General features: G+C 34.5%; 1 protein-coding gene across 1 annotated transcript; it reads left to right on the top strand.

Annotated features, from left to right (window-relative positions):
• The first annotated feature begins 10,269 nt into the window (after positions 1-10,269).
• LOC100254920 (probable aspartyl protease At4g16563) lies at positions 10,270-11,523 on the top strand. Its single transcript, XM_002263321.4, has one exon. It carries the CDS (start codon positions 10,270-10,272, stop codon positions 11,521-11,523), a length of 1,254 nt encoding a protein of 417 aa, XP_002263357.4.
• The last annotated feature ends 12,515 nt before the right edge of the window (positions 11,524-24,038 follow it).

The following is a 24,038-nucleotide window of genomic DNA, read 5'->3' as shown; positions in this document are numbered from 1 at the left end:
TGTTAAATCAAAACTAATTAAAATTAAAGCATTGAAATCAAAAATTAAAACAAGTAATAAAGCAAAAAGATATGGACTAGCTAGTCTTTAGAAAAGACTAAGTCCATCAAAAAAAAAATGTTGTCCTGTTTCAGCTTGCCCGGATCCCATATGAAGTTAGCATCCTTCATTAGAGATTTGCATTGTATGATGGCAATGGAAACAATTCCCTTTCTCTTTCCTTTAATTTTCTCCCTCTTCTTTTTCTTTGTTTCATTCCCTGTTTTATGCTCTTGTTTGGATGTGGCCAAATCAACCTCTTTACCACTCCTTAGAGTGATCACGACTTTAACGTCTCTCACTTGTGAAGATTCTCTCTTATGAGCCTTGATATTGGTGAGACTTGAGATTGAGTATTGGAGATTATCTATCTTTTGAGATAGATCATTTTGTATTCCATCCATCCTTTTATTCAATGAACTCTCTACACTGTCAATTCTTTAACTGAGCTGAGCATTGATGGATTTTTTAGCTCCAACAAAGTCTCCCTCGACCTTGCTAAGATTCACCATAGCTTATTCAAGGTTCGAGGCTTGCTGAGGTGCTTGAGTAGGTTGTTGGTACTGAGGCGGCTATGGTTTCCAAGAGAAATTTGGATGGTCCCTCCAATTGGAATTGTAGGTGTTGCAATCACCAAACATTTCCCTCACGGCTGGAATGGTAGGACACTCTTCCACCAAGTGCTCATAAGTAGACAAATGGCACAAGGCATAGCTTGCAATGGTGTCTGAGAGATGGCTTGCATTTCTTGCATCTTCTTCATTTCTAACTCTTCCAATCTCCTTACCATAGTTGCAATCTTTGCCTTCATGTCTATGCCATCATTCAAAATATATATCTCACCCTTAGCATTAGGTTGAGACTTCATTATCCCCATATCTCTAGCATTTGGTTCATCCCATCCTCTTGAAACTTCAGCCACATAACTCATGAAGTTCATGGCTTCCTCTGATATCTCGTATTCAATATGACATGCACAACTAGCAATTTGTGAATTAAAAACAGAGAAAACAAAAGAAAAACAATTCTAAAAAAAATTAAGACTAACTAAAACTAGCTGAAAGGTAAACTAAAACATAAATAAAGAAAAATAACAATTAAAAAGAGTTAGTAAAAGAAAAGAAAAATCACCAAACTTGTGATGAAGATCACAAGTGTTCTCAAAAGATCATATCACTGCAAAGTGGCACCATCCCCGGCAACGACGCCATTTGATTCGACTCATGGTAGCTTAGCTTTAAAGGCGTATCAACAAAATTTATACCTTAAATACTATTACTAAAGTAGCCAAGCTACTATAGCATAGTGGTTCTAGGATCGTTCACTGGGATGGGTTTTCGCAAACACTAATGATATTCAAATTAGGAAAATAGGTGATTTTCTTATGGATGTTAGCTTTAAAAGAAGATGTAAATGTTTTAGAAAGATTTAAACTAATCTAAGCTAACATTAAAGACTAAAATGAAAGGGTGTAAAAACAAGTTTCTCAAAGATAGGATAGCTATGCTCTGACTCTTATGCAAATTGGAAATCTCAGGATAGGCTCCTCGCGTTGGGGTTGCAACTATGGTGATGCTTGCTTCCCGAACCGGTATGGATTTAGCAAATCAAGTTTTAATCCTTTAAAATGGCAAAATAGATGGTAGTGAATTTCATTAATGGTTATTCACCTTAGACTTCCTTTGAATGGCTCGTAAGAGATAACTAATGGTCTAAAGCCAAAAGCTTACCAAATATTGGCAACTCAAAGTCATTCCAGGTGATAAACTCACCTTTCAATGGTCATTGAAATTGGTTCTAACAGATTAATGCAAAACTTGGAATTGAAAACCTCACCTTCCAATAGCTCGTAGGAGATAACTAATGGATAGAAATCCAAAAGCTTATCAAGTATTGGCCGTTGGAAGTTGTCCAAAGGAAATAAAAACCAAACTTTGCATTAATGAACCTTTAATGAAAAACGACTACCTTACCTTCCAGGTGCGAGAAATTTCCATGGGATTCCATCCAAGTCATCACATAACATCCATACTTTGAGAAACTAAAAGTTTTAGCCGATCATCCTCTGAGGAAAAGCCCTCAGAGGCTGTTTGGCTACTAAGAAAATAGAAAAGGGGAAGAATAGGAGAAGAGAGAAAAACAGAGCAAGGCTCTGTATAGTCTATATATTTATATATTTATATCTCCATCCGTCTCTGTATCGTTTACAATGGATGCACGGAAATATATATAGAGAAGTTTTTCCAACCTTCCTAGCTAAGAAATCTTATGATTGGTGGATTACAAGGAGAAGAATGAAAATTTATACAAAAATATCTAAAAGAAAAGATCTAAAGTGGAGTCGGTGGAACAGAGGAAAATTCGCACCACGCATGGGCTGTGCAAATTTGGAAGGTGTTGTACGAGTTTCGCACAAGCTTCGCACAAGCTGAAGGTGTTGTGCGAATTTCAAGGTGTTGTGCGAATTTCGCATAAGCCTGGAGCAGTTGTCTTCCGAAGGCTATATCTTCCTTATTTCAGCTCCAAATCGTACACGGTTTAAAGCGTTGGATTTTTGACTTCCTGAGCTTTGAAATGGTATATAGCATGTAGAAAATGAACTTCGGGAAGTGCTCCAAAAGTGTGAAAGAAGACTACAGCTGCTGTCCTCTATTTTCTTCATTTTCTCTTTGCTTCTCTCCTTTGCTTGGCTTGTCTTAATGATTCAAAAAGCTGTCAAAACACTAAAACTAGCCACAAATATTATTAGAAGCCATTGCTAGGTTCTTAACATGCCAATTGGGATAAAGATGGAGAACTACTACACAAAAGTGCTTAAAACATAATGAATTAAAGGCGCAAAATGGCACTTTTTGGGTAGTAATCATCTGCCTAAACTTTTCTCTGAGAGAATTAGGATTAAGATAAGGAAACATTACAATGGTCAAATCCCTTAGGATAAGCTAACCTATGGTGAGATTATAAGCATTGTCACAGCTGAAGGGATTAAGTTGTGCAATGACTTTAAACTTAAGCAACAAATGAAGAATGAACAAAGGATCTACAAGAATGAATTTGGATCATTCCGTAGCCAATTTGGTTTCAGCTAAAAAGAAACTAAGCCTCCCTCTAAGCAAAGGACAAACAGGAAACCTAGCAAAGAAAAGTTTTACCATAGTAAGAGAGGAACTTATGGAAACTATAGGATGAATGAAACCAAGCATTCAAGACACTTCCATAGAAGGATAAACAAAGAAGCCCAGAAAAAGGAAGAAGCCCCTTTAGATTCCAAGCCAATTATTTGCTTTAAGTGTGGCAAGCTTGGCCACTTTAAGAAACATTGTAAGGTTAGACAAAAGATTAATAATCTTAATATCTCAGAAGATTTAAAAAATATGCTTTGCAAAGTTTTGATAAACACCTCAGAATCTGAATCAAGGACTGATTCATATAATGAAGATGATATTAATCAACTAGACAGTAGTGGTGAAGTTTCTAGTCAGTCTTCTAGTGACCAAGAAGAGTGTATTAAGGGTAATTGTGATTGTCGTCCTAAGACCATAAATGTCATAAGCCAAGATCAAGAACTTGTCCTAGATATTTTAGGGAAAATTGAAGATGAAAAGACTAAGCAAGATCTTTATGAAGTGTTTAAGAAATCAATTGTTAAGCCGGAAGCCAAGAAGACCGTGAATCCTTATAACCTTAATGAAATCTTAAACAGGTTTGACCAGCAGTCTCCCAAAAAAGTAAGCATTAAGGAACTTCATGATGAAGTAAGACAATATAGAAAGGAAATTAAGGATTTAAGACAATTCACAAGTTTAGGTCTCTCAGACCTCCAAGGACAAATCAAAAGGATTACTAATGACCAAGGAAATCTTGTGGATGTTCCAGAATCTTCACAAGTTAATGATGACAAGACAGATGTTTTTTTGAATATTGTTAGTAGGGTTATCTTCCAGAGGTGGGAAGTCTCCCTTACTATAGTAGTCAAGGATAAATTTGTCTTTGACATTATTACTTTGATTGATTCAGGTGCAACTGAGAATTGCCTTCAAGAAAGTCTTGTACCTATTCTTTTATGTGAAGAGACTAGTCAGTCTCTATTTGGAGCCAATGGCAAAAGACTTGCCATTAAGTGTAAATTCACAAATATTCATATCCGTAATCATGACATTTGTATTAAGCAAACCTTCATTCTTGTTAAGGACCTTAAGGAGAAAGCCCTTCTAGGAATCCCCTTCTTAAGCTTTATTTATCCCATGTGGGTAGATAACCAAGGTATAAGAACAAAGCTCTTTGATAAGGAAATTCTTTTTGAATTTGCTAATCTTATTGTAAACATCACTCCTTATGATCAAGAAATTAATCTTGTTGGAATAGATGATCCACCTAAGATATTGGGTACCCAACTCATTCATAATCTTATTCAACAAGAAATTTTAAGCATTCCTTTATGCATTTCAAAATTTCAAATTGATATTTTGAACCAAGGATTTTTATTAAGAATCGTTTTCACATCTGCGAAAACAATTAAGTATATAGCTTTTAAGTATGATTTAACTGATTATATTATTTTAAACCCCAATTTTCAAATTAAACTTAATAAAGGAGAAAATTCCATTCCTAATTACTCAACTCGTGAAATTTGCAGGGTTCACGAGACCATGGCCCCTAAAAAGAATACCCAAGCTCCTAACCCACATAAATCCCAATCCAGTCAAGCTCCTTCTCCCCATAAAATGCTATGGAGTCAACAAGTTGAACTTGAAGAAGAAGCAAGGCTTCATTCTTCTAACCCTATGCCCAACAAGATGATGACCTTGTACTATGATCCTTCCAATCCATCTAATCCAGTCAAGGCTACCCAATACCCAACTATTTCAGGGTCTTAGACCTTTAAGCAGGTTACTAAGGCTAATCCATCTCAAACGGAATTAACATCAAGCTCTTCTTTTTCAAATAAGCAAATTGTGGTGGCTGCCAACCCCACACCTCTTTAAGCAAAATCAACATATTGGCAAAAAGATTTAAATCAACCTCTTCTAGTTATCGAAAAAGAGTTTTTCTCTAAAATTCCCAGAGAGATTGCAGCAAAAGCTTTTCATGAAAATTTTCATTATCCCTCTAGTGATCTTTTAAAAACAAGAGATTTTTATGAGGCAATCCTCGTAGAAACTGGTTCTGTTAAAATTAAGCATAACGCTGATAAATTCAGCAATCTAGATTTGGCATTCTCCACTTACCATATCTATAAGATTCTTACTGTCAAGCAATGGGGTGAAAATCCCAATTTTTCAAGAGAGTTATCTGAACCTTCAAAACCAAGATTTTTTAGCTATTGGAATTATCAGAGAGCATGGTTCAATGCTTTTCTGATCCAGAATAAGGACTTCCATTATTCATAGATGTTCTATTTTCCATCTAAGAATCAAGTTTCTTCCTTCCCATTTTGGTTTCACAATTGGTGGACTTATTTTGGTCCATCCATTAAGATTCTTTCTAAGCCCATCTTGGATTACTTTGAGCTATTCAATAGTTCTTTTGTTATCCCTAGAGAACTTTTAGCTTTTCCCCATTTATTATTCTTTTTTAGTAAATTTGGCCTTGCTTGGATTGTCCAATGGGACTACATTATCATTGCAGATGAATCAGCAGCCTTTCAACCTCTTAGAAGGACCTTTAAGACTAAATGGTGGGACTCTTTGAAAAATGATGCATCCTTGGAAGCAGTTAAGCAATATTTCCTCAAGCCTCCCATACAAGCTTCAGTTTAATGATGATATGTCACAATTTATTCTCAAGAAGCAACAACTCCAAGCCATGCTTGCAGCAGCAAAAACCCCCTCAAGATTTCCAGAAAATCCTTGAAGAAGGAAACTCAAGCTTTTCCCAAGAAAACTCTTATGGAGAATCTGATGATTCAACAAGCTACCTTCCAGATAATGGTGATGACTATGAAGGTATTCTTCCTCCGATAAGAAAATCCAAGTAATCACCAATTTCATGACTTTCCACCTGTAAGAATATTATCCAGCTAAGCAGTATCAACACCAAAAGCATCAAGCATGTGACTCCACAGTCCAAAGTAGCCTAGCAGTGATCTATCACTTAGCTGAAAGTAAGATTCTCGGTGAAAATGTCTAAAGTGTTACAATAGAAAGTGACTTTTACTGTTCACTATTCACTATTCATGCACGGGATTACTATTCACAACAGTTAGTCAAAAAGCAAACAGTGTTTTGTCTCCTTATTGGTACTATTTAATATTCTCTTTTTGGCTATTTAAGGAGGCTTGATCCTCATTTGTAAGCATCACTCATTTACAACTTATTTTTCACCTCTAGTTTTGCTCTCCCTTCTCTCTTCTTTCTCTCTCAACATGTAAACCTTCCAGCCCCAAGCTTTCTTCAAAGCTTTCCTCCCTTCTCCCATTGTAAGATATCCATCTCCTTCTATAACTATGTTTTATGTTATACCTCCAATGATGGATGATTTTTAAGCTATGTAATTAACTCTATTTTTGTTTTATGTTTTCATTTTACCTCCTATCATGGATGGTTTTAAATTTATGTAATTAAAAGTTTGTGGTTCCTTCTCTTTAAATTTGTTTGTTATTTATCTTGTGTATTTTCTAACTCCTCTTCTTTGCTTTGAATTTTGGCATAATTCATGTTTTCATTGCATATATATATATATGTGTGTGTGTATGTATGTATATAATTATTCATCTAGGCATACCACTAGACCGAATGCCTATTGTTAATGATTATCATATTCAAATGTGATTAATTTGGCAAAATACTTTTTCATTTACTTTCTTTATATATATATATATATATATATATATATATACTATAACTTATTTTTATAGAGCTAGAGCGCTAGCAGATAGCAAATATACTAGAAAATATGTCACCATAAGATATCAAATCACTTTCAAATAGCTATTAGATAACTCAGAGAGAGACCTATGTACTCAGATTTGAGTACTACAAGTATGTATTTATATATGCAAGTATATATATACATATATATGTATATATATGTATGTATATAATTATTCATCCAGGTATACCACTAGATCGAATGCCTATTGTTAATGATTATCATATTCAAATATGATTAACTTGGCAAAGGAATTTTTCATTTACTTTCTTTACATATATACATATACATGTATATAGTATAACTCATTTTTATAGAGCTAGAGCACCAACAGATATACCAGAAAAGATGTCATCATAAGATATCAAATCACTTTCAAATATGCTATTAGATAGCCCAGAGAGAGATCTATGTGCTCAAATCTGAGGATGCTGGTACGACATCGGAAGCTACTCCACTTCGATTAAGATAACTAGAACTCCTAATGTCTAAAGGAGAACTTCCAATGGTTAGAAAAAACTCTTACCTTCACTTCATAAGGAACTCACTAGCACACTTGCTCTAATGAATGTAACACGTGTATGTATATATACATACATATATGAATGTATGTATATAGTTACTCAATAAGAAGCTGTAAACCTATTTCTTATCAATATTTAGACTCACATAAAAGTTAAGTAAATTTCTAATTAGCTATTTATCACATTTATTACATAATTTTAAGAGGTTGAAAAAAAATCATAGATGGTATTTTTGTATAAAGAGTATATGAAATTAAGTTATTAAAAATGATACTTGGGTAAAGCATCAAGGTTGTAGTAACTATACAACGATTAGTTTTTTTTTCCTTGGTGCTTTCATTGAGATTGACAACTTGACTTAGAAAAAAAAAATTTATTCATATAATGACTGTCAAAGAGCGCTAAGGTCCAGAATCAATGATGTTTGTTTTAGATAACGATTTATAAGATGACACTTTAAAGGAACTCTTATATCTTTCGTCACGCGTAAAAAACATCAACTTTTTCACTTTTTTTTTTCCCTTCTAATAAGAAAATGGAATCATCTCCAATACAAATACCAATTGGGACGATTTGATTTCGTATTTGGTCTCTACTTTTGTGCAACTTTTTTAGACAATTTCTGCAGCTCTGATCACTGGACAATAATTAACCTAATGATGTAATTGCACCATAGAATAAAAATAGAATACTTTTCCCTAATATCAGATATCAGGAGTGATTAGTCACCTGCGAGTGACCTAACTGCATACCTGAAGAGTTTGATTGGGTAACTTTAATAAGCATTTCAACTGAAAACAATATAAAAATAATGAAGAAAAGCACATGTGCAAGCAGTTATGGTACATCACTGGCTGATTCTTCTCTCTCCAACACCATGCAATGCAATTCCATTGCAGATTGTGTCATTTTCCAATATCATCTTTTATTAATCTTCGAACTCTGTTTTTTATAAATAAAAAGATGCAATGCAAGTACACTTGATGGGCTGTAAACTAAGATATTTATGCTTGTAAGTGGCCTAATTTTAAAACCTAGTTAACATAGTTCAGATACTTCTGTCAAATTATAATATATCTTTTCTTCCACAAATAGCAAACCCATGTGGCTATATTGAGATGTCATCCCATAGTTCATTAGTTGATATTGAAGATGCCGCGCTTTTTGCGGATTGATGTTGTGTCATCTTCATGTCAGGAAGCTCCAAACATGACCTGGAATGAAGGTCACTTTCTCCTTGGAATATTCTATGTGTTAGTGCAAAATTAGATTTCTAATTTGGATTATTGTTTTTGTTCTTTTCATGGAACATTTTCTATACGTACACTTTCAGTATAAGTTAATTCCAGCCTAGTGTGACCCAAAAAAACTGCACGCCAAGTTTGAGAATGAAAATAGATCCAGGGATTAATCAACTTGATATGTAAATAATATTTTTTTTGTTAGGAACTAAAGAGTACTTCAGGTGTGTCCATCTTATGTCAAGTTATTGTGTACAAATCTCTTAAGGTTAATCTCGAGTGAATATTAAATTACAATAGGATGAAGATGAATGAAAAGGTATGTTAATATGGAATATTGAAGACTAGTTATAGGTAAGTTAATATGAAATCAGTATAAAAATAATGAAATTATGTTGGTGATTCAATAATCCTATGAAGTTTGAAACTTTTCATAAATCTATTACATTCAATATCTCCAATTTCTTTTTGTAACATTCCTATTAACATATGGCATATTTTCAATTCCCATTATTTTCTCTTGTAACCACAAATTCAATAACTTATCCACACTTGAGTTGCATTTTCTACTGACTAATATTGAAATCCCTTCTAAATACAGTATGATAGCTATTTGGACTAGCATTTAGTAGAAAAGCTTTACCATTAAGAATAAGCCTTTTTTTTTTAATGCTCTCCCTCTATATATGTTTCATCGGGATGTACTAGTGCATGTTTATAATGAGCCGTGATCTCCACTTAGCCTAGGCACATGCACCCATGAATTAAGAAAAATATTTGGAGGTTTTCCTTTTCATAAAATCTTAAATCAAAATAACTTATGAAAGTATTTGGTTAGAGAACTTGTAATCATCCAATGTATGGCATTTCAGGTGGCCTCCACTAGCATGTGCAATGGCGGCTAATTGAATTTTTCATGTGTTTAGAGACGGATTATTCCATAAAGAGCCTCTTTCCATGGAACTAAAACATGGGATCCTCTTAACTTTGCCTTAATCCTCGACCCTTTAAGTTCAATATAGTACCAATAAAAGAGTAAAGCATGCGCACTCAATCTTTATTCTATTTATGCTTACTAAGTGCAGTTACCCATTGGGGAAGTTCCACTAGCCCCCTTCTCTAAATTAGTTTATCCATGCACACAACATAAAATCTTGTTTAGACATTGTATGACATTGAGAATCTCATGCTAGTACTACTTGATGAGCACATCTCAGTCACTCTTGTCCATGCAACATTTGTTCTCTAACTTTCATCCATCACACCACAGAAACCCTAGTTTTTGGCTCACACCATCCTTAAAAATGGATCCCTAGATATTCCAAATCTTCACTATATATAGACTGATTAGTGGTAATGAAATCTGCTCATCACAACACCAGGACCAGAAAATCACAATGTCATCACCCTTCACTATTGCCACTTTTTTCCTCTTGTTTTTACGCACTGCATTAAGCGATGCTAATCAATCCCTTGCAAAAAAGCAGAGAAACCCTAATTCAGTGGTTCTAGGCCTGACTCATTCAAGGGCCTTTTATCACTCTATGAAAATCTCTGATAATGGTTTGACAAAGAAACCATCAGGGATGATAGACATGATGGAGCCCCTGAGAGAAGTTAGAGATGGTTATCTAATATCTCTAAATTTAGGGACGCCTCCAAAGGTCATCCAAGTGTATATGGACACTGGGAGTGACCTGACTTGGGTTCCTTGTGGGAACCTATCTTTCGATTGCATGGATTGCAATGACTATAGGAATAATAAGCTAATGTCTACTTATTCTCCTTCTTATTCCTCTTCATCCCTTAGAGACCTTTGTGTTAGCCCCCTCTGCAGTGATGTCCATAGCTCCGATAACTCTTATGATCCATGCGCTGTAGCTGGATGCTCATTAAGTACTCTTGTCAAAGGCACATGTCCTCGACCATGCCCATCATTTGCTTACACTTATGGTGCTGGAGGGGTCGTCATTGGAACACTCACTAGGGATACCCTTACGACTCATGGGAGTAGCCCTAGCTTTACACGGGAGGTTCCAAATTTTTGTTTTGGTTGTGTTGGGTCCACTTACAGGGAGCCAATTGGGATTGCAGGGTTTGGTAGGGGTGTACTTTCTCTCCCTTCACAACTAGGGTTTCTTCAGAAGGGCTTCTCTCACTGCTTCTTGGGGTTCAAGTTTGCAAACAACCCCAATATTTCAAGCCCATTAGTCATAGGAGATCTTGCGATTTCTTCCAATGACCATTTGCAGTTCACTTCACTGCTGAAGAATCCCATGTACCCTAACTACTACTATATTGGTCTAGAGGCTATAACGGTGGGCAATGCCACTGCGATTCAGGTGCCTTCAAGCCTGAGGGAGTTTGATTCACATGGCAATGGGGGTATGATAATTGACTCAGGAACTACTTATACTCACCTACCCGGGCCTTTCTACACACAACTTCTCTCGATGCTCCAATCAATAATAACGTACCCCCGAGCCCAGGAACAAGAGGCACGAACTGGTTTTGATCTTTGCTATAGAATCCCATGTCCAAACAATGTTGTTACAGATCATGATCATCTTCTTCCTTCGATCTCCTTCCATTTCTCCAACAATGTTAGTCTTGTTTTGCCCCAAGGGAACCATTTCTATGCCATGGGAGCTCCAAGCAACTCCACTGTGGTGAAATGCCTGTTGCTCCAAAACATGGATGATAGCGACTCTGGACCAGCTGGGGTGTTTGGGAGCTTCCAACAGCAGAATGTGAAGGTTGTGTATGACTTGGAGAAGGAGAGAATTGGTTTCCAACCAATGGACTGTGCTTCTGCTGCGGCTTCTCAAGGAATTATACACAAAACATAATTTCTTTTCCGAACGGTGGTTCATGGTGGTTCTTGCTGTTACTACATAGTGCGTTTTTGGGATCAATGATCAACTGAAAAAGTGCACACAGCATCTACTCATGGCAGTTCTTTGGGCTTCGATAATGTCTTTCTTTCTATCTTGTCTAATCTGGCAGTTCTTTGGGCTTCAATAATGTCTTTCTTTCTATCTTGTCTAATCTTCGATGAACTTGGTTGGCAGTAGGGTTTTGTTTCTTTATGGAACTTGATGACTTTCGTCATGTTTGGTTTTGGATTATGAAGAAAGTGAGTTGGATGTATTCTTCCTCTTAATGTTCTTATTCATGGCTTCTACTTCCTCATTAGTTTGTGGCCTGTATGAAGACGATTTGTGATGTTAGATACCATATCTCTATAACTAAATGTCAACCTCAACTCTAAGGTGCACTTCTCTATTTGAAATCAACTCATGAGAAACCCCATAATGAGAACTGATATGTGACTTGATAAAACTAGCAACTCTAGTTATTGTCAATCTCACATAAGAGACAGCCTCCATCCACTTAGTGAAGTAATCAATAGCAACTGGGATGAACTCATGACCACTAAAAGATTGTGGTGAGGTCTTCCCAATAATATCAATACCCCAAACTGAAGATGGCCATGGCAAAGTCAAAGCATGCAATTTTGATGGCAGCACATGAATAAGATCACCATGCATTTGACACTTTAGGCATCTCTGAACGAACTAGCAGCAATCTATATTCATAGTCAACAAAAAATAACTAGTCCTCATTGTTAGGACTATAAGTCTTCATTGTATGTTGACAATTTTGTTTCATTTTATTTTTGGCCTAGGAATCTTTTTAGATAGTGACTTACTCTCCATTAAGGATCCAAGGTTGTTGTTCGTTCAATTACAAAGTCACATGTATGTCTAAGAAGGTTTGACTTGTGACAAGTTAGGTAATCAAAGGGAATAAAGTGGATTGGTATATTTTTTTAATGGATAAAAAAGGTTTGTTAAAGGCAAGTTAGTTTTTTTTTTTTTAATTTATTTTTATTAATAAGGTAGGGTTGATTTGGAAGTTTTAAAAATTAATCCAAAATCTCTTAATTAATTTTTAACAACTTTGAGGTTTTATTTTCAAGAAAATTATTTTCTTAATTAATTTTTAGAAAGTTGATATTTTATTTTTTAAGAAAACTCTTTTCTTAATTAATTTTCAGAAAATTGATATTTTATTTTTAAGAATTTTTTTTCTTATTTAATATTTAGAAAGTTGATATTTTTTTTTAAGAAAATTATTTTCTTAATTAATTTTTAGAAAATTGATATATTTTTTAAAGAAAATTATTTTCTTAATTAATATTTAAAAAGTTGAGATTTTATTCCATTTCCAATCCTCTTAACTCATTTTAAGGTTGGACATTATTGAGAGAGACTCAACCTAACTTGCCCTACCATCCCCAATCTCTCAAGAAAGATTCAAATATTGAATCTTGGATTGTTGGAAGACCTACATCCCTTCAACGAAGCTGAGGAGTATTCACTAGAGCAATTGGAGAATGCTACGTTATAGATGTGGATCAAGTTATAGGTACTGGAAAGTAAGTCTTTAGGTTAAAGTAGTCAGGTAAATTTGTGCAACTTGATCTCATATAGTGGATTTAGATTAGAGGTCTTAAACCATATGGTTTTTTATCTCCACAATTAGTGTGAGGGTTTTCCACTAAAAACTCTACTCCCTAGAGCAATTGCTTGCTAATTTAATTTTTTCAATATTTTAGATATTCTGTTAATCCTTGATATCATGCAGGTTAATTACATTCAAAACTTTACTCCCTATTTAAATTTAGTTATTAATTCTTAATCCTTATATTATAATTTTTAATTACACCCATTTACTCCCACTCTAGATGTTACCCTACTGGACCACATTTTTTCAATTAGCATCAGAGTGGGATAAAAATCATATATTTTTTTTTAATCCTGCAAGTCCAATATGGAACAACCAAGAATTTGGGGCTCCTCTAAATAGTTTATCGTATTTGATAGAAGTAACTATCCCCACTAGAAAACTTGAGTGAAATTTTTCTTAAAATGCAAGGTGAACCTTGGCACATGATAGGTGATAAGTGCTTTTCACTTCATTTAAGGACTACAATGGTGGTATAGTCACCTTTGAAGATGGAAGCTTAGCTTGTGTGAAAGATAAGGGAAGTATATCCATCCCTGGTCACCCTAAGTTAGATGAAGTTCTTTATGTGGCTTAGCTTAGAAGAAACTAAATTCGATTTCCTTGTCCACGCCTGAAGTTGAATACATTGTTGTAGGAAGTTGTTATACACAAGTCTTATGGATGAAACAAATGCTAAAAGACTATGGAATTGAGCAAGGGACCATGAACCTATATTGTGACAACTCTAGTGTTGTCAATATTTCCAAAAACCTTGTTATTTATTATCATACTAAGCACATTGAAATACGTCATCACTTTATCCAGGACTTAGTTGAAGATAAGGTAGTTTCTCTAAAGTTTGAACTACAGAATATCGATTGGCAGATATCTTTACCAAGCCTTTGGATTCTCTTAGGTTTGAATTCCTTAGGAAATCCTTAGCCATATGCCTAATTGATTGATTTTCACTATGTTAGGCATTCAAAGGTTTAATCTTTATTATGTTCATTCTTTATTCCTTTGGCCTTTTTTATTTATTCTTTGGGCATATGATGACTGTTTATTTACTTACCTTATTAGCATGATTAGTAAAATCTCAGGTTTTTTACCTTGAAAAATATGTTAAATCTATAAGATTTTATGTTAATTTTCCTTAGATATTGTTAATCACTTTTGAAATATATGATTTTTGATAATTAAATATCTTTGTATAGTGGAAAATCAACCTTAGTTCTAATTTGTGATTGATCAAGACGGAGACTTCTTAAGTTTAACTTATAAAATAGACTTTGATTTATTTGGAAGGATCTATTATCATGCCTAAATCTTATTATCCAAATACCTTGTTTGACTAAGATCATTAATATTGTTTCCCAAAGTGAGTCAGTATAAAATTTTGAATCCTTGGCTAAATCAACTCTTATATTCTATCCAAGATTCATTTCCATATGCTTCTCACTTGCAACATTTAGAAAAACCCCCAAAGTGGATACAAAGACAACCATGAATAAAAATAAAAATAAATAAATAAATAAATAAAACACATGAAATCTTAGTGTATAATGCCTCCACTTTTGAAATTGATCAATGATGTCATGTTAAACAAAAATTCAACGATCTTGAAACAAATTAACTGGATGTGTACTTAATTTGACCAAAGGCATGACTTAGATTTCTTCTAAGAGATCAATTTCAAAATATAGAATTAGACAGTAAGTTGTTTTCCCTTGAGCATCAATACTACATCGAGCGCTCCAGTGCTTCTTCCAACACTCAAGCACGATCTTTTTATGCTCTTAGCACTTAGTTCATTTTTTTTCTCTATTTATTGCTAGTGTTTGTTAGGTCTAGATGTGTATTCAATACTATATATCTTTCGTTGTATCCAAAACCTTTGCTTATATATTATCTATATATCTCTCTTTTGTGTCATGCTTATATTGCTTTGCCATTTTTGTGACAAAAAGAGGGAGAATGAAACTTTTGTTAAGAATGGAAAGAATTTATAGAGGAGAAATTTTCCACTTAGGGGAGGGGAGAATTCTTTTAATTTTTTGTTTAATTTTGGGGGAAACCAAATAACCTGTTGATTACATGCTTTAAAAGTTTGAGAGAGATACCTAACATGGATGTTTCCTACAAAATATTTCTTTTTGATCTGTCAAACTCTCTTAAACTATTCTATACAATAGAAGCTTATTGTCATGGTCTTCCTTATGAATATTCTAATTGGTGAAATCACCTTGTGTTTTTATTTTTGATCAACTACAGCTTCTAAAGTTTCTCTAAGACTCAGTTGAATTGCATGTAATCATGTGTGTCCATATGGACATTGCACATTAGTATCCTTATAAGACTGTGTTTCTCCTTCAACCTTTTGCAATGCATCAAACAAAACCTCCCACTATCTTGTTTTGCTTCTTTGACTTTATTTTTTATCACACACATTGTTTTACCTTGGGTATAGTTTTTTTTAAGTGTGTAGGTTACATGATTGGGAGATAAGTACTACAAGATGATGTAATGCTTTCTCTTTAGTTGAGCATACTTGAGTGTCATGAAAACTCCATTATGAGAGTTTGGGAGGGTTTATGTAACGATGTTTTGTCACAAAATTGCTAAATGGGGAGATTGTTAGGACAATGAGTCTTCATTGCATGTTGACAATTTTGTTCCATTCTATTTTTGGCCTACGAATCTTTTTTGATAGTGACTTACTCTCTATTAAAGATCTAAGGTTGTTGTTCGTCCAATTGAAAAGTCATAAGTATGTTTAAGAAGGTTCGACTTGTGACAACCTAGGCAATAAAATGGAATAAAGTGGATCAATACATTTTTTTTAATGAATTAAAAAGTTTGTTAAAGGCAAGTTAGTTTTTTTCATTTTTTTATTTTTTATTTATTTATTTTAATAAGGTAAGCTTGGATCAAAAGTTTTAAAATTGAGCTAAAATCTCTTAATTAATTTTCAACAACTTTGAGACTTTATTTTTAAGAAAATTAATTTTTAGAAAGTTGATATTTTATTTTTTAAGAAAATTTTTTTTCTTAATTAGTTTTTAGAAAAATGATATTTTATTTATTAAGATTTTTTTTCTTAATTAACATTTAGAAAGTTGATATTTTATTTTTAAGAAAATTATTTTCTTAATTAATTTTTAGAAAGTTGATATTTTTTTATAAGAAAAATATTTTCTTAATTAATCTTTAGAAAGTTGAGATTTTATTCCATTTCCATCTCTCTAGGCTTTTAGGCCTTTACATAAATCATATTTTAACCTATTTTAGTGTTGGACATTATTAAGAGAGACTCAACCTAACTTGCCCTATCATTCCCAATATATCAAGAAAGATTCAAAGATCGAATCTTAGGTTGTTGAAAAACTTGCATTCCTTCAACAAGGCTAGGGGAGTATTCACTAGAGTAATTAGTCATTGTTACGTTACATACATGGATCAAGTTATAAGTACTAGAGAGTAAGGCTTTAAAGTAAAACAATCAAGTAAATCTATATAACCTAATATCATATAGTGGATTTAGATTAGAGGTCTTAGATCGTGTGGTGTTTTATCTCCACAGTTAATGTGAGGCTTTTCCATGTAAAAAATCTGAAGTCCCTTGTATGCTTGTTTACTTTCTTGAATATTTTGGATATTATATTAATCCTTGATATCTTACAAGTTTAATTAAGTTAAAAACTCTACTCTCTATTTAAATTGGGTTAGTAATTCTTAATCCTTATGTTATAATTTTTAATTACACTCATTCACCCATTCTCTGGGTGTTACCCTACTGGAACACAATTTTTCACTCATAATCTTACAAGCTAACATGTATCCTCTCGTATGTGATCCACAAACTCTTGTTGGAATTGAGCCCATAAAAGTAAGACATAATGTAACAAAGTCAAATTTGACTATCCCCTTACTATCATTTTTATGCATTGAGATTGATTTAAGTATTCAACTCATATCTTTTACATTGTACATGACTTAGGTGCATTAAGAGTCGCACAGAGGATACAAGTCATGGGTTCCTCATAAGTAGATAAGTTGTTAACAGCCAGTTCATGGATTTGGGCAATCCAGTAGAGACTATAGTACACTACCTCCTAATTTAAGGGATCCAAGGATTGATGCAACTTTCTTTGTCTAAAAATATTTATTTTAATTTTTTTATTAAAAATATTTTAAAAATAAGGAAAATTAGAGAAAATTAGTTTAAATAATTTTTAAAGTTGGTTTTCATTAGGGAAAAATATTTGCAACATGAATCCATGGATTAATATAACAATCTTTCTAAACATTATATGAAAAAATAATTTTGTTGAAATTAATAATAATAAATATCAAAATAGCTAAAATATTGGACAATAGCCTTTGGGTGAGAGTATGTTATAATTGGATCACAATGAAGCCTATGAAGTGGTCAAAAGGAGTACAAAGAGCTCCTAGCTCATGTATAGCATTCCATGATTAGGATTAAACCATAATTTAGAACCTTGTCAAGGCATTAGGGTTGAAAGCCAAATTAGGCACAGGTAGCAAGTTTCATGGTGTGGGTCATGTCACTTATCATAGCACATGCCTTGGCACACATCATGGCATGGGTCACGTGTCTTAGCACAATCTCTAGCACCATGCCATAGGTCATTGCAAGCATCGTGGCACAGATCACGTGTCTTAGCTCGAGCTATGGCACCATGGCATGGGGGTCATGGCACGCATCATGGCATAGGTCATGTGTCCTGGCACAACCTTTAGCACCATACCATGGGTCATTACAAGCATCATGGCATGGACGGTGGCACGCACATGTGTGTTGACTTAGGTCATGGCATGCATCATGACATGGGCAGTGGCACCATGGTAGAGGCTATGGCAAACGTCATGGCATGGGCAGTGGCACATGTCACGTGTCTTGGCATGAGCCATGGCATGGATAATGGCATGCATCATGAGTCTTGGCACGAGCCATGGTATCATGCCAGGGATCGTGGCAGGTGTTATGGCATGAACGATGACACGCGTCAAGTGTCTTAGCACGGGTCGTGCCACCATGCTAGGGACCATGGCACATGTCATGGCAAGGGCGGAAACACATTTCATGTGTCTTGGCACGAGCCATGGCACCATGGCATGGGGGTCATGGTGTTGGGAACCCTAGATTACTCCATTCCCATGCCCTGAATCTCATAGAGAGCATGCATCTATTCTTAGGGCTCTCTAGATGTAACGCAATGGAAAATAAAGGCTTCAAAAACCATTATAGGATAAAAATCTAGAGAAAAAGTGCCCATACTTAGCTCTAAGGAGCATATGTCGAATCCTACTAAAGGAATTACTATGATCACAAATTTCATGATCACATGTCCTTTGGATTACCCAAGGGGACGCACTATCTCAATCCCATGAGACATCATGGTGCCTTTATTGAGAATGCGTGTTGCCACTAGCCTCCATCAACAGTGACCCAATCCATTGGGATATATGACCACTTTAGGGTCTCACTCATAGGTTAAAGGCTCCTACTGATTTTGGCATAGACTCAAAATCCTCTCAAGGTTCACTACTACAAAAAATGAAAATGATGACATTCACTTCCTTGGTGCTTTAAAAAAAGCGACATGATTTAGTTTGATGTGTACCATCATTGGCACTTGTTTACTATGACGCTTTTAGAAGCATCATTGAACGACATGGGTTTAGAAACTTGGGTGCTTATTTTTAAGCATCATCATTAAATCTAAATTTTTGGCATCCTTGACACTTCTGAAAAGTGCCATTTTCTTTCATGATATATAAATGCCTAAATTTTCACTCCCTTTAAATGATTTCACATCACCAAAAGTATATGCTTTCACATCCGCACCAGTTGTGAGCATAAAAAACTCTAAGCCTTCAGTACTCTTTATCAATTTTTAACCAATGTTTAGGTCTTCTATGATCTCACATCATCAACAACAACAACATCAAGACCCACAAGCAATGAAATTTCACAAATTTGAATGGTTCTTGAAATCAGAAGTGAGACGGGAGATGATTGAGGAGTAGTTTTTGGCCTTCTCCTCTATGAAATAGCCAAGAGCGAATCAAGATCTATGTTTTGTTGGGAAAATTTGGTGTGGTGTTCATTTGTATCGTGCTTGAATAACTGGTGCAGTATGGGGGAATGTAGTCGGGAGCAGAGTATCACTAAAGGGAAGAGAAGATTCCAATGGGATTCTTTTTATTCCAATTTAAACCTTAATTTTTTTTTCCTTTCATCTAACCTTGGTCTAGCCTTGTGTCCTCTCAAGAAGTAAGAAAAGTTCTTAGTCGATCCTGGTTTTTTAACATCAAAGTTAGGTCAATTAATTTTTTTCTTCGTATTATGTTAAACTCTATTTAAGAATCACAGCTCTATAAAAATTATCTACTGCTCTTATTATTTGATTGAAGTGTGAATTTTGATTTGAATATTGTATTGGCTTGGGAAATCTTTCCTTCATTGTTTGAACAAGTTGTTGTAGAGCTTGTGCTCTCACTTTTCTTTCTTGATGCTTCTTACTCCCACCTACCATTTCCTTGCTCGAGGTCTCAAGCTGACTCAGAACCTCTAATCCTCTTTTCTAGAGTTTTCTGATCTCTGAACCTCATTCCAAGTTTGCAAATATTGCAAGCACTTCTCAAATTTTAATTCTTTTTAATTTTTTCTCCTTCTTCTAATTTGTTGATTGTGTATTTATGTTTGATGAATTTGAAGTGGAGTTAAGGTAAGAATTGTGGAGTTCAACTTGTTAATACTAATTTATTTATTTATTTTGAAGTGTTGAGGATGATTTTTATTTTGGCATTAAGGTTTAAATCCAAGCCGTGACATTTTTTGCTTGCTCACTAAGTGTTTGGTTAATGGTCTTGGTAGTTTCTGCTTTATTTTCTTCTTCAGCATTATTGAGGCATTTTTTTTCTTCTTATTCCATATTCAGTTAATTGTTTGGCTTGAAGATCTCAATTTTATATTTTTTTCCTTAATATATTTTAGGTTTTGAGTTGTATGAGTTAGTTAATTTGTGTGAATGTATGATAAAATGTTGAAGAACTCTGTTTGGCATCATCGTTCCTATACGCACAAATTTCGTAAATGGTCCTACGAAATTAGCAAAACAATAGAAAAATAATGCGAACAAAATATTTATTAAAATTAAAATTCTTGGGGTACAATCTCAAAAATAATATTCTTTTTACAAAAGAATATTTTCCCTCCGATTCTTTCACTTTGACCATAACTTGAAGAACGATGATGATGTTTTCTTGATTTCGAAGATCAAGCGATGGCCACAAGTGGCTTATTCCCTAATAAACTCGTTGAATGGCAAAAAACGCGTGTAGCAATCCTTTTGCTGTTTATTGAACTTGTAGGGAGATTTGATGAAGCTTTTTTATAATTTTTTTATTTTTTTTATGTCTACAAATGCCCCCACTTCAAGATGAATCATGTACATGCATTGTCATGTGGATGAGGTGAGTCTTGAAGTATTTTTTTTTTCAAAGAAATATTTTAATATGAAATTTCCTTTTTTTTTTCAAAAAAAATATTTCTTTCCCACTTTCTTCCAAACTCCACTTTGCTTTCCTTCTTGTTTTACACTTTGAATCATCTTCCAATTTGTCATTCCTGTATACATTTTTTTTTTATATAAATGGGACAATAGTTGAGAAACCTGACTTGAACTTTTTAAGAGAGCTCTTTTGATCTTTAATCGGTCTTTGACCCAAATTGAGAAACCTGACTTGAATTCTTTTAGAAAATTCCTTCAATTTTTTGGGTGATTTCCAAGCCAATTTTAAGAAACTCGGCTTGAATTCACCATGAGAAGCCTTCACCTCTTCAAACCTGTAAGTGCTCTTTTTTTGGTTATATATGCATTAGAGATCATGTTGTGGCGTTCAACATCAAGCTATGGGGAGGCATCGACAGTGGCCGAGTATAGGAGGCCGTTTATGGCGTGCATGCCAAAGTTAGTGGAGACGTGCCAAAGTTAGTGGAGACGTGAGCCACAATGGTGGTTGCCTTGAGGATGTCATCACTAGCATATGTATATTCATATATATATTGGAGCTTCAGTTGGTGTATGGATGAAGATTTAATATATATATATATATAATCTCCTGAAAAAGTATTGGAGATTTTCTTTTAATATATATAATATCCATGGAAAAAAAAGTCAAACCTTACATAAGTGATTTCAATATATATATATATATATATATATATATATATGTTGACATGTGTTCTCCTTATTTATTCATTTTTTTTGCTAACCTTTTTTTTTTCAAGGAAGAAAAAGACTTACCTTTTTTGAACACATGTCGAACTTTGTCATTTCTAAAGACGAATTTGATTTCAAGTAATTTATTTATTTTTTTAAATTACCTTAATACTTAAGGGGGGATTTTTAATAAATTTAAATATCCATAAAAAAATATTTAAGGTTTGACCCTCATGTAATCAAGTCGTAGCCTTGACGCAAAGTGGTGTTGTATTTTTGGCACTTATGTGCTAAAGTCTTCACCCATTCAAATTGGCTTGACTTAATGGTGTTCAAGTTTTAACATTTAATTAAAACTAGAATAATACTTGATATCTATGCAAACAAGTTATAACTCTGATGTTAGGTGGTGTTGTATTTTCGGCACTTATGTGCTGAAGTCTTCACCCATGTGAATTGGCCTGACTTAAATGCATAATGGTATTTAAAAACTTAGACCGATATTTTATTCATCTCTCTCTTTACCTTTTTTTGTGTAGGATGGCATTCTTCAAATGTTTCAAGGAGAAGACTGTAACCATTCTTGAGGATGATAGTGAAGATTTTGAGGAGGGGACTACCTTGCCAGTGCATAAGTCACTTACTGACCTTCAATCTTTGTCAGTGCCAGTGACAAAGGATCCATTACACATTTCTTCTTGGTCCCAAGTTATATGTTGCAAGTTTACAAATATCAAAAATTTAAAACTCAATAAGGTGAAACTTGTTTTTGATGTTCTGTTGTTGAATTCCTCTCAACCAACTACTACTGAAGTTCATGATGAATTTAGATTGTTGGGTTCTCATGTTCGTGATAGAGAAGCCAAATGGGGAAGCTCCTTCAAGGTACTTAAGGAATCCTTCTTTACCAAAGGATATTGGGAATGGGTAAAGGAGGTATTAGGTTAACACGGACCATTTCTTAAAGGATGCAAGCTTTATGAAGTTGTTTTTGCATCCCTATTCAACTATAATCATCATGCCTATATGATTAAGGCCTTTTGCGAATGTTTGTGTCCTACCACTAACATATTGCATACTTCCATTGGAGAGGTTTCCATCTCTCTTTGGGACTTATATCATATTGTTGGACTACCCATCATTGGATCTTTTTATGATGAAATGGTATTGAGCAGGGAAGAGTTATCTAATGATGCAACAAAGTCCTCACTCCCACCAAGTTGTCGAAACTTATTCCTTGCATATCACTGAATTTGCTCTAAGATGAAAGGGAAGTCTTCAGTCAAGTTAGCCTCTTGGGTGTCATTTTGGTACAAAGGCTCTATGAAGTATGCAAAACTCCCAAAGAAAAGTACAAGGAATAAGGCGCAGAGGCCTAAGGAGACTCATAACCCCTTTAGGAAAATTGATCCTGTTAAATCCTGTACTCAGTTAGAGATGGAAGTTTTTGACAACCTTGGCATAACCGAGGTAGATGTTAAGAAAACTTACTTGGCTGCTTTCCTAACATGTTGGTTCTGCAAGTTCGTTCTTCCTTGGGGGGTGTCAATTTAATTCATCTTGGAGTCTTTAAGGTAGTTAGTAGAATGACTTAAGGTGAGACATTTAGCCTTGAGCATTAACAATGGCTTAAATGAAATCGCTTGTTCTTTGAAGCCTGGGATTAATGCCTCTATTTTACCTATTCATTATTTATATGGATGGTTAGGTGAATATTTCGATACCCATTTCATTTCTCCTTCTTGGAACCATCCCCGCGAAGGACTTATTACCCCGACGAGTTTTCTACTAAGTGTTTTGATGATTTACAAGCTCAGACTTTGATAATGTCTTATAAAGGCGTAAAGTTAGACCACTTGGCATTGTGTCACAAGGAGCATGTGCACTGGACTGATAATGAATCTATCAGTGTTACCAAAACTTCTTATCTCATAAGTCTTCACTCTAGCTATTTATCTTTGTGACAAGGTAACCATCGGGTGATCCAACCGTATTATCCTCATCAGTTTTCTAGGCAGTTTGGGTATCCTCAAGGCCTTCCAGGGGGTTTTCCAGAGATTTCTCACACTGGAACTTTAAAGGTGGTGTATCAACATTGGGAGTCATGCACTAGGCTTGGTACCTACTCCAAAGTTACTATATCAGATTATCATAGTCTTGAAGAGTTTTTAGTCACCAAGGCTTATGCAGATCGGTGGACCAGAGTGTGCACTCTGATCAAAGTTTTCAGTCACCAAGGCTTATGTAGATAAGGAAATTCTTATTGCTACTTGTATAGAGCCCCCTCTTTATTCTTCTCGGAAAATACCCTTAAAATCTTTAGAGAGTAGAACATGCAAGGTTGACTCAAGTGTTTCTACTAAGGGAAACGTTAGAGACAATGCTAAGAAGGATTTTGATGGTTTACCTGATGATTTAAGAGCTTTTTCTAAGCCCTCAATGGGTGGTCATCAAACTAATATCTCCACACACTTGGAGCATGAGGAAACTATTTTCAATGGTGGTAGTGCTCATTGTCATAAGACTTTTAAGCAACATAACAATGCATAGGGTCTTTATGTATTAGACGACAACTATGAAGATACAAGTGAATGTCACTT

This window comes from Vitis vinifera, chromosome 10 (assembly GCF_030704535.1).
Source record: "Vitis vinifera cultivar Pinot Noir 40024 chromosome 10, ASM3070453v1".
NCBI classification, from domain to species: domain Eukaryota; kingdom Viridiplantae; phylum Streptophyta; class Magnoliopsida; order Vitales; family Vitaceae; genus Vitis; species Vitis vinifera.
The sequence above is the reverse complement of the archived record's forward strand: the minus strand, read 5'-3'. Positions and strand labels throughout refer to the sequence as shown.

What these genes read in the sequence shown, in the direction of transcription:
- LOC100254920 (XM_002263321.4), top strand. Translation starts at nt 10,270, where the DNA reads ATGATGGAGCCCCTGAGAGAAGTTAGAGATGGTTATCTAATATCTCTA.